This window comes from Chrysochloris asiatica, unplaced genomic scaffold, assembly GCF_000296735.1.
Source record: "Chrysochloris asiatica unplaced genomic scaffold, ChrAsi1.0 scaffold00052, whole genome shotgun sequence".
Classification (NCBI taxonomy): Eukaryota; Metazoa; Chordata; class Mammalia; order Afrosoricida; family Chrysochloridae; genus Chrysochloris; species Chrysochloris asiatica.
The window spans coordinates 6,003,149-6,015,173 of record NW_006408570.1 but is presented as its reverse complement, the minus strand read 5'-3'; the positions used below and the strand labels follow the sequence as shown (position 1 = coordinate 6,015,173).

Sequence of the window (12,025 nt, the reverse complement as noted above, 5' to 3'; positions counted from 1 at the left end):
ACAGGAAATGAAGCACTTTACCTTAATATAAAAAATAAATCAGTGAAGTGTCCTGGTGGACTTAAGGATGATGTGGCCTGCAGTTGCAAAGACGAGAAGGAAGGACATTCTTGGGGGACATTCTTGGGATCAAGTGTCAGGACACCAGAGGTGGATGGCTGTGACTCGTGGTCTGGTTATTCTTTCTTTGCAGTGGCTTAGACTAGAAACTCGTCTTTTGTTGTTTTGCCAGGTTTCTCCTTTCAAAAAACAAAAGCTGTTTTTGTGGTTCCAAACACCAGGAAAGTGCTATTTTCATGGTGTCTCTTCAACCCACAGCACATGCTGTTAATCCTTCTAAAAGAAAATGATGACTCTGATAGAATTTCTTCTCCTTTGGGGTTTTTTGTTTGGTTTGGTTCTGTTTCCCCCACTTTCTTGTAGTTTTCTAGGAAGAGAAACAAATGCATTATCTCAGAGCTCTGGAGCTACCAGTCCTTAACTCCGAGTGCCAGCAGGGCCATCCTGCATCCTGCTCCCTCAGAAGAGGAAGCTCCCTTCGTCTCTCCCAGCTTCTTGTAGCCCCAAATAGTCCTTGGTGTTCAGCTTATCACATGACTGACTATCTTCCGCTCAGTGCCTTTATGTGTCCCTTCTCTTTTATACGAACACAGCTCAAACTGGATTAGGATCTATCCAACTCCAGTATGACCTCATGGTAATGTAACTGATAACAGTTTTTAAGACCCTGTTTCCATACAAGGCTATGGAGCTGCCAGGATTTCAGTAGATCTCTCTGGAGGGCACAGTCCTTTAGAAACGTGGTCTCTGAAGAGAATCGGTGTGAAATCCATTAGACCCTTGGTTCTCGTGTTACCCATCTTCTCTCCATCCACCTTCGTTCAGCTCCTGAATTCTTAACAACCAGAACGTACACTTATGCTGTATTAGTTCCTCTTAGGAAGAAAAGAGCACACATTCTGGAACTTAGTCCATGCTTGCATTGCACATGGGTAATCCAGGGTAAGGAAGAAAATGGAGTGTGGGTTTTGTGGGTTCTTCCCCAGGTTGCTATTGGCAGCTGAGTAGCATTTTCTTACTCACATGATGCAACTCAGTGGCCCAAAATCTTATTTAGAATTAACATGATCGAACAGTTAAGGATTTTATTACTCCGCTTTCTTACCATATCTGAACAAATTCACACATTATATATATGGGTTAAAAAAAGGACTATCTATAGATGTATTTTTCAAATTTTTAGGGAATCATAGAAATTTAGTTTGGGACATAAAGCTGGAAAGTGGGATCTTGAACTATAGGGGAAATGAATTTTCATGGTGACTGGGACTAGATGAGAGGCTAGATTAGGGTATAGATGGTTTCTAGTTGTCGTTGTTGTTGTTAAGTGCCATTGAGTTGGTTCTGACTCATAGAGACCCGGTGTAGGGTTTCCGAGGAACACCTAGTGGGTTTGAACTGCCGACCCTGTGGTTTCTAGTAAAGCAGTATCATTAACAGTAAGTCCCACTTATGATTCTAATACGATCCTATGGTCCATGCCGATGTCCCAGTTGGGTGCTGTATTAGTGTCGTAGGGATGCCGTACCAAATTACCACAAACAAGGTGTCAGCAAGGTTGCTTCCTTCTGGAAGCTCTGATGGAGGAGCGGTACCATACCTCTCTGCTGGTTTCTAGTGGTTGCCAGCAAGCTCTGGCATCCCTGGCTTATAAACACATGTCTCCAATCTCTGCCTCCATCTTCACATGGTCCTTTTCCCTGTGTGTCTCTGTCTCTGTGCCCGAGACGCCTCCTTCTTTAAAAAACACCATGTCATTGGATTTAGAGCCCTAATGACACTGTAGGATAAGCACTGCACTGCTAACCTCAAGGTTGGCAATTCAAACCCACCAGCTGCAACTCAGGAGAAAGATGAGGCTTTCAACTCCTGTAAAGATTCACAGCCTTGGAAATGTTATGAGGCAGAATCAAGTCAATGCCGGTGGGTTTGGGCAAATCCAGCATGACCTCATTTTAACTTGTTTACATAATTCTAAATTAGGACACATTCACATGTACCAGGAGTTAGGACTTGGAGATATCTTTTGGGGAACATAATTGAACCCACTCTACTAGGAGGCCATTACATAAGAAATTTTCAAGAGATGCTTATATGGAAGATTGAGAGGCCAGAATTCTATCTTGTGTCACTAAAGTATGTATTTAAGGGGCAAGACAGTTCAGGATGATCAGAAGTACTTCCTTTGTCTTTTCCTTATAAGAACATATACTCATTCAGTACATATCTAGCATGGTGATAGATGCCTCATGGAAACCTCATAGTAAACACTGAGCTACATGTCGAGGTCAAAACTGATCAGATATGCCCTTGTCTTCTAAAGGCTTAGAGTCCAGTGTAGATGAAGGAAATGCAAGTAATTGCATTTCAGTGAGGTCACTGCCAATGTTACAGACAACGAAAAAGCAGATCTGTGCCCTGACTCTCAGGGATCCCAGCCGGGCCAGCTCGGCACCAGAACTGAGTACAAATGCTCATAAGAGGAAGCAAGGGAGTGCTGCAAACAGCTGAGAGTTACCCCCGGAAAGAAGTCTACGTCTTCCACACACGGGCAATGGGACACCACAAGAGTTCCTCATAACAGTGCAGGAGCTAAATAGATTGTAGATGAAAACCGTTTTAAAACATTGAAGTGATTGTGTTTCTATCAGCCACAAGCAAATCTCAGCAGAGCAGTCATATGGATTTTGACTTGAAGCAAAACATGCTCCCCGTGTATCTAACTGATATACAGCATTGTTAGAAGTCAGCAAATTCCTGTTTCTCAAAGTGTAGTACATGGACTAGAAGTATAAGCATCATTCGGAAATTGATTTTGAAAATTAAAATACAAAATACAAATCCTCAGGCCCCATCCCAGAACTGCTAATGAGAAAGTCAGGGTGAAGTCCAGAAATGTATCTTTTAAGAAGCCCTACAGGTGATTTGGGGAGTACACTGGCTCCATAGAACAAGCACGGAACTAGTAGCCTCAATATTTACAGTTCAAACCCACCAGCCATTCCATGGGAGAAAGACGAGGCTTTCTGCTCCCACAGAGATTCAAAGCTTCAGAAACCTTATAGAGGGTTGTTGTGAGTTGAAGCCGACTCTACAATGCTTAACAACAGCAACAACTGATTCTCATAGTCAGTAAAGTTTGAAGCCACTGAGCTAATTAAAATTAGAGGATGAGTGTCTCATTTTGCTAACAGAGTGGCTCTTTGAAGCTGGTCTCTCAGACTTTGTTTAGACAGCAGATCTGGCTTTGTGTCAAGGAAATGCCTCCTTTGAAATGAGAGATCTGTACCTGCCAGACAGGAATTGTAGGAGATGCCTACATCTACCTCATTATAAACGATGTCAAGACACTTATGTGCAATTTAAGAAGAAAGAGGGTCGAAAAAAGTCTTCCATTTGGTCCCACTTCTCATGCCAGAAAATCAGCAAGCTTGAACAGTTTAACCTCTAACCAATTCCTGTCACACACTGGAGAGAGAACATAAGAGAAGGAGGAAAAATGTTCAGGTGTGGTGAACAGATTTCTCTACATAGTGATGGAGAAATAACATAAGCCCTGAACTGCTAACTACAAAGTCGGCAGTTCAAACTTAGCAGCCTCTCCTCAGAAGCCCTGTACAGGGTTGCTATGAGTCAGAACCGATTCAATGGCACATAGCAACAACCACAAAGAGGAATAGCTAAGGAGTTTCCTGAATGTCCCGTTGACCTGAATTAGGATTTTCTGTGCAATGAATCTCTAGTAAATCAGCATAACTATCATCTGGGAGGATAGAGGAGTCCTCATGAAAAATCGGAAAGATGACCTTCTGCATTCCATCGCACAGGACTATTACTATGGAGTTAGCAAGGGCAAACAAAGTAGCCAAGATCAAAACCTACACATTTGGAGCAACACTTTTTAATACTTCTAGATACAAGAAAGGAAGAAAGATAGCAAGTGAAATCAGCTCACCAGTAATGTAAATTACTTTACATTAATATTATGGGTTGTTTTTTTAATTAATATTTTATATAATGTTAATTATGGTGCTTTACTTAATTAAAATTAATTAAGTGCTTTATTTTACATTAATATAAAATCAAGAGCTCTGGTAGCGTAGTTGTTACAGTCCGGCTGCTAACCTCAAGGTCAGCAGTTCGAAACTACCAGAAACTTTCTGCAGGAGAAAGATGAGGCTTTCTTCTCCCATAAAGATTTACAGCCTCAGAAACCCTATGCAGGGTCGCTATGAGTCGGAACTGACTGCACGGCACACCCCACCACCATTATATAAAGTAGAATACTTCACAGAGATTCAGTAGTTTGAACCTGGTTCATAAACCAAGAAAAACTAAAACTTCCCAGTTGTCAGAGAGGACCTGAGCATGTATAATCATTCTACAGTGTTCATATCATGCCAACCATAGCTCCAAATCTGCCATCGTTACCATTTCTGACAACTAAACTAAGGGAGGGGCACTTAGTTAGTTACTTTGATAAAATGAGAAGTTGTCAGTAAAATCTCAATTTGATCGCCAGTGATTCTGTCTGGTCTCATCTGACATCCCTAATCCACACAAGTCTCTGTTAAATCTGGTGTGAATTTGTTGCCTTCTTGAGCAGACATCAAGATAAAGTCACTGATACAAGGGGAAGAGGAGGCACATTCAACTCAGGAGTGAGAGTTCCAAGACACTTAGTAGAAAAGGAACACCGATTCTTTGCTCATTCAAATACATCTCATTTTTCTTATCCCCTATACTGCTAACCTTAAGGTTGGCGGTTCAAACCTACCAGCTTCTCTGAGAGAGAAAGATGAGGCTTTATGCTCCTGTAAAAATTTACAGCCTCAGAAATACTATACTAAGTGAGAGCTGACTCAACTGTACACAACAACAAAGGTTGTGGTAAGTAAGGAAGTAGTGCTGGCCTCTGGAGTTAAGAATATGAAAGATGCCCCAGACATATCTAGATATTGCCATTCAGTTTACCGTGGCATCTTTAAAAATATGTTGGTTAAAGAATTTTCCTTGTAACTATTTTATCAAAGATATCTTCGTCCTTATTCATCATTCATTTGCCCTTCCTGGTGAGGCACTGTAGGATCAGCACTGGACTACTAACCACAAGGTCGGTGGTTCAAACCCACCAACTGCTCCTCAGAAACCTCATACAGGATCACCATGAAATGAAACCAACTCCATGGCACTTAACAACCATCATTCTAGTAGGAAATAGGGATTATGCAATTAACCTTTTAGTTACAGTTTTAAATGCCACCACAAACCACAGGGTACTGTGAGAGCCCATAAAAGTGACCTTGTCCTTCCTGTGAAGTAAAAAATAGACTTCCCAGAGGAGAATGCATTCACTGGCGATATGTCCAATAAGTGGGTGTTAGCTTTTCTCCCTGGAGAGAACAGGGAGGTGGGACAGATAGTTTAGGTAGAAAAGGTTTCAAGTAAGAAGCAGCAGGACACGTGGCAGGCACTGGAAGGCTGGAATGCAGAAAGTGAAGGGAAGAGAAGAGGAGGTTAGGCCAGATTTTACAAGGTCTTGAAGGTGGAGGAAAGACATGGGAATCACTGGGTGGATTTTTAGTCTGAGGTAGCCTGTTGAGATTTGTATTTGTGAGGTCATTTTGTCTGCAGCAAGGCTGTCGTGGTGCTGTAAACTTGAGGGTCATGCAGGTTGTTGCCTGAGCTGCTCTTCCAGCCAGTGGCGGAGTGCTTAAGAGGGAGGAGGCAGGGCAGACCCTGTGTCCCTGTGCTCAGAGAGCTCCTTGGGTGACCTGTGTGTTGGCTTTGGCATGCGGCTCTGGCACCCTCTGGGACAGGCTGCCAGCATCCCTGCTCGCACTGATCCCCTCAGGACTTCAGGCTGAGCCTGTCCAGATCACACTTTGAAAAGCGCTTCTTACGGTACTCCCTACTCCCAGGGGAAGGGTGGTAGATGACTTGCTCATTCCCGCCAAATGCAACCAGACACCCAACCAGTGAGACCAGACTGAAGTACCAAATTGCTGCTTACCTGAAAATGCTAGTATTTTTCCAGAAGCCTAAACCCAAAACCATTGCCACTGAGTCAATTCCAGCTCATAGCAACCCAATAGGGCAGAGTAAGTTCCAAGGCAGCGCATCTTTCCAGAAGCAGACTGCCACATCTTTGTTCAGCACAGTGGCTGCTGGGTTCACACTGTTGACCTTTCAGTTAGTAGTTGAACATTTTAACCACTGTACCCCTAGGGCTTCTTAGGTGTTATTTACAGTGTGTCCATGTAGAATCTGGATTAGTTCACCTTGAATTGTTGTTTTTGTTGTTAAATGTCGTTGAATGTATTCCAACCCATAGCAACCCCATGTAGGGCTTCCAAGGAGCAGCTGGTAAGCTTGAACCACCAACCTGGTGGTTCAAACTGACTTTGCAGTCCATCACATTAACACACAGTGCCACACCAGGGCTCCACCCTGGATTAATAGTCACTAAATCATGCATTGTGGTATTGTCTTTTGAGTTCTTGGGTCTGATACATTGCTCAGTATCTTAAATAAACGGTAACCCCAGAGATGGGTTGGTCCTAGAGGCTGTGCTGAGGCAGGTACTGCCCTTCCTGGCTAATGTGTCTGCGCATATGTGGCAAAGCATACTGCTGTCATGCCCCTGGAGTACGTGGCCACTCCCAGACCTGCTGTCCGCTACAGAAGACCCAGTCACCTAAGGCAGAGCTACCTTGGCCACTGCCTTCTCTATGGATACCACTGTACACGATCATCTAGTATATGCAAGGGTTACGTGAAACCTTCATTAAAGACTTAATGGAAGAAAGGCAGGGGCAACAAGGAAAGGAGAGTAGTAGTAATGTGCACTATCTACTGAGCACCTACTGTGTACGAAATGGTTTGCACACATTTTTGCTTATTATTCATTTCCTGCATGGTTATGCAATTGCCCTCATTTAGCTCAGGGAGATTAAGACATTTGTCAAATCTTTACAATCAGCAAGTGCCAGGCCTGGGATTCACATATGACAATACTTCCTCTCAGTACGAGACGCGACTAATAATCCAGTGAAGACAAAAATCTGGCCATTCTGCAGTGAACTTCCTTATGCCCAGGGTTCCTTCCACCAGGACTTGGAGCCAGTTCATTCCAGTTCATCCGTCTGCTGAGAATCTGCACATTTAGTCCACCTTTGATGCCTGTAAACCCCTAGGTGGTTCGTATGTACCTTGTTGAAGTGTAGATTCTGATTCCAAATATCTGGGCTGGAAATGCATATTCTCAGCCGGGGGTCGAAACCAGACTGACCCAACCAGCTGCCCTGCGTACCACACACACTACCCGCAATACTCTTGTCAGCATCTCTCTGTGTTCCCAAACATCCTGTTCTCCCTCCATCTCCCTCACCTCCCTTGCCCGGACCTAAGAGATGAGATGTATTCCAAATCCCAGTCCCCAGCTCCTCAACAACCATCTAGTTTCCAGGCATTTCCTGTTTTAAAATAATTACTGCCTCTGGGAAGATGGGAAATCAGCACTGGGCAGTAATAATCCTCCAGCAAGGTTTTATTAAAGAATTCTGAGCCAGAGCCGAGTGGGTGAACAAAAAAACATGCTTTTCAGCCTTTCCAAAGATGTTCACCAGACTTCCCACGAAGGTCAGGAAGTGGAGGTAGATGAAAAGATGGTTTGAATCCCCTGGAGTCCTTGGTCTCTGCCCTGAAGGAGCTCTGGTAGTGTAGTGGTTACGAATCAGGCTGTGAACCACAAGGTCAGCAGTTCAAAACTACCAGCTGTTCCATGGGAAAAAGATGAGGTGTTCTGCTCCCGTAAAGATTTACAGCCTTGGAAACCCTGTACAGAGTCGCTATGAGTTGGAACCGACTCCACAGCACATAACAACAACAACAACAACAAACACTGAAGTGACTGAAGACTCACCACTGGAAGTGTTATTACAACCTCAAGTTGGTGACATGATGTGGTGCCTAGACCAGCTATGCTGAGATGACATTCCAGGCAGCAAAAGTTGAGTGGCAGATATGGGGACCAGAGTCCTATCAAGGTTCAAGAACAATCATCAATTCAGAGGAAATGTATACTTTGTAGGGAGAGATGAAAAAAGGCTTGATACCAGGTAGGCAGGCTGGGCTGCATCCAGGGACTATTTCCCCAACTAGAAGTTGAAAGAATTGGTCCTCCCATCCATCCAGCTACCCATCCATTCATCCGTCCTTAAGCTCCTCCACCCATCCTAGTCAGTCCTGATGCTGAGACATATAGAAATATGTAATGAGTTTTGTTATTACTGAAACCCCCCTAAAGAAAAGGTCTGTATATAAAGAACTGAAAAGGTTAGGATGAGAGTGAGGGAGTCTTCAAGGGACAGAGTGGAGTCACAGTAGATAATAACCAAACTGTGTTGTAAGAAACTAAAGGACTTTCTCTTTATAAGTGAGGTCCACCTTGGGGACAAGTGTGAGGAGAGGCTACTTACAGCTACCCAGCTGCTCTCCTTCCCTGTCCTTCTCCCATGTGTCACTTACCCTCTCATTGGTTAGAAGGGATACCCAACTGCTTGTCTGCCCAGGATGTCCACATGTCTCCCTTCAGCTCCACTGCTGGGGCAGTTGCAGACTATAAACTTGCTATTTCTGTGTTCTCTCTGAAACTAATCCCTGGTTACTGCTCCTTAGCTGCTGTTCTGTCACGATTTTGTCAGCCTGGACAACACACTCTCCCTCTATGGGTACCCCCTGGGGCCAATAACCATTAACTGAACTGCAAGTGGCTTGAGTGTAGTCCACATCTCACTCATCTTTGCCCCAAAACCCTTGAGTCCTTAAGTCACCTCTGGCTCATAGTGACCCTGTAGGACAGAGTAGCACTGCCCCATCGTGTTTTCAAGGCTGCAGATCTACAGAGCAGACTGCCACATCTTTCTCCCATGGAGTAGATGGTGGGTTCAAACTGCTGACCTTTCCATTAGCTGCGAAGGTCATTAACCACTGCACTACCAGAACTCTTAATCATCTTTGTGTTGTTGTTGTTGTTGTTGAGTACTGTTGAATTGGTTCCAACTCATAGAGACCCTGTATATGGTTTCCGAGGAGTGGCTGGTGAGTTTGAACAGCCCACCTTGAGGTTCAGTGCTTATCCTACAGCGCCACACCAGGACTCCTTTAACTTATGTTGAATAACAATTATTTGTTAAATGTCTAGAAGGATGAATGGGTAGATGGATGGATGGATAAATACGTGGATGGATGAATAATCTGATGCCTGAATAAACAGAAGAATAACTGTATGAATAACTTTACAAGATAGTTACTAGAGTAAGAAATGAAACTGTTAGCCATGGGACATTTTTTCTTGATACAAAGCTACAACAGACACAATTGAAAATGGACCCTTCAGCCTAGACCAAGCTGGAACTAATTGATCTAGTGTGCCCAGCTCTGCTACAGCTACACCTGCCCTGCTGTGATAATCTTAGCCACACTACAAAGGCACCTCTTGAATGTGAACCTCTTAGAAAGTAGGTGGCCAGAGATTTGCACTGACCAAATCTTCTTTTTTTTCTTTCCAGATAATCAAGGAAGTTCCTCCACCCCCTGCTGAGGAGAGTGAGGTAAGTGACCAGAGCAAGGTTTGGCCAAGTGGAATAGGCAGTGAAGTGGGTAGAGTGTTGGTGGGACTGGCTGATACTCCACTCCCTGCAAAGTAGAGCTAAGTCAGACCTAGGCCTGCAATGCATGTGGCACAGTGGGGAGGGAAGTTTCTGCCTTTGACTCCTTCCAGACAAAATTGGCCACCAAAGATGGCATGTAACTGGAGGATTTGCTCCCAAAAAAATAAATTTGAGATACACAATACTGGTATCTTTTTTTTTAAATCATTATAATCATTTGGAGCACCAAGGTACTGATTTTTCCTCTAGAACAAGCACTTTAAGAGTGTCTTCTCTTTATGGAGACTTCTGCCTTATGTGTGCAGAGCTAGACACATTCACAGTCTTCTCCAAACAATCCTGAAACAACCTGATGCTGAAGTATTCCATGATTCAATTTAAAATGATGTCTTATCAAAAAGTTCCAGGCATCATCTCAGATGATGAGGATTTGAGAACAAATATGAGGGAGTTTCAAAAAAGTTCGTGAAAAATGGAACTAAAAGATCATGACATTTTTCCACAGACTTTATGAAGCCCCCTCATACTTGCTTTCAAATCCTTATCATCTGAGAAAAAAGAAGAAAAAGCTTAGTCTTCACCACTAAGTTTGGCAGTCAGCAGTTCTGATGGGAGAGTGGGCTGGGGAAGAGTATAGCGGAAACATAGGTATTGGAGGCTAATGGTGAGAAAGAGCATTCTGGGGGTGGGAATGCAAAGCAAGTGGCTTTGCTAATCCTGTCAGTACTCCTGGGATAGCTAGACTCTGCATGCATTGCTAATCCATTTGGAAGCCAGCTGCTGATCTGAAATGTAGAGGGACCAAAAGATATATTAAAGTTCATTCTCCTTAATCTCAAAGGCCTATTATATGCAAACCAAGTGCCACCTCCTCACTATTCCTCTCTCCTCTGCCTTTGTCAAGTTTCTTACATACAGAAAGACTAATGATTAAATGTAAATTTCCATGTGGTTCTTATATCCTGAAGTATATGCGTGTGAGCCAAAGGATTTAATAGCTGCAATCAATTAAAGCACATCTTGTTGGAATGTTAACTTTCTGCCCAGAAACCAAGGGGGAGATTACATTGCTGTACAAAGAGGAGGAAGGGGGGAAAGCCCTCTTTACATCCATAAAAGCCTTTGCTCAATCTATTAAGAGAAGGAATCTGGGTTAGTTTGACTTTGTTTCTAGTTGTATGTGACTGTCTCTTGTAAGGCCAAAGAAAAACAGGACAAGACGCTCTCCCTTAATGGGGATGCTCTGTTTGCCCTGAGGTGGAAACTGTGCTCTCCCCTCATTATGCTCCATAGCAGAGGTGTTGCCTTTTTCTCTGATGCTGGTCTGCATTCCCCTTAAGAATGTGACTTAGCCATCACCCTGGCCAGAATATATCAGGGTGCTCTGGTAGCGTAGTGGTTACAAATCAGGCTGTTAACTGCAAGGTCAGCAGTTCGAAACTACCAGCTGTTCCATGGGAGAAAGATGAGGCATTCTGCTCCCATAAAGATTTACAGCCTCGGAAACCCCGTACAGTATCGCTATGAGTCGGAACCGACTCCATGGCACACAGCCACCAAGATGATATGGGCTTACCCTAGACCCCAGCATCTGACACAGGCTGTGCACATAGTCGAAACTCAAGATGTATTTGTAAAGTACTGTACCTAACAAAACCATTTTGGAGCAAACAAACAGCAACGAAAGTCAAAACCAGAAAGCCACCTAGAAAGAAATAGCTAAAAGCCAGGGAAGAGAAGTAGGTGAGTTTCTCCAGTTGCATCCAACATTTTTGTAGAAGTTTTACTTTCTCCTGAAAAAGGTAGACCTAACTTCTGAAACAGAATGACAAACCTCCAAATACTTGAGCTTGCGTTGGGCTTCCAGGAACAAGCCAGCAGCCGAGGGACAGGCTCCAGGCTCTGCTGATTACCTTAGCATGTGTGTTGGCCATGAGATTTCCTTGGCTTTGCAAGTCTAGTGACCCTAATATCCTTCCTAATGTGTTTTGGCAGAAAAAAAGATATCCCACAGAAACAGCTCATGTAACTTAGCCCATGCAAAGTATTCTACACAGTGCTCTGAAATTCATAGTCTTCACCTAGATTACTGTCTCCACCTTAGCTCCCTGTATTCAAATCCCACCAGTCATTCAAGCAGGGACTGGTAGGTAGGTAGGTAGGTAGGTAGGTAGGTAGGTAGGTAGGTAGGTTAGGTAGGTAAGGTAGGTAAGGTAGGTAAGGTAGGTAAGGTAGGTAAGGTAGGTAGGTAGGTAGGTAGGTAGGTAGGTAGGTAGGTAGGTAAGGTAGGT

General features: G+C 43.7%; 1 protein-coding gene across 1 annotated transcript in view; it reads left to right on the top strand.

Annotated features, from left to right (window-relative positions):
* Positions 1-12,025, top strand: part of ANTXR1 (anthrax toxin receptor 1) — a 374,982-nt gene that overhangs the window by 234,017 nt on the left and 128,940 nt on the right. Inside the window, exon 15 of the mRNA XM_006862995.1 lies at positions 9,633-9,674. Coding sequence (XP_006863057.1) covers positions 9,633-9,674 — 42 coding nt within the window. The remainder of the gene's footprint in view (positions 1-9,632; positions 9,675-12,025) is intronic.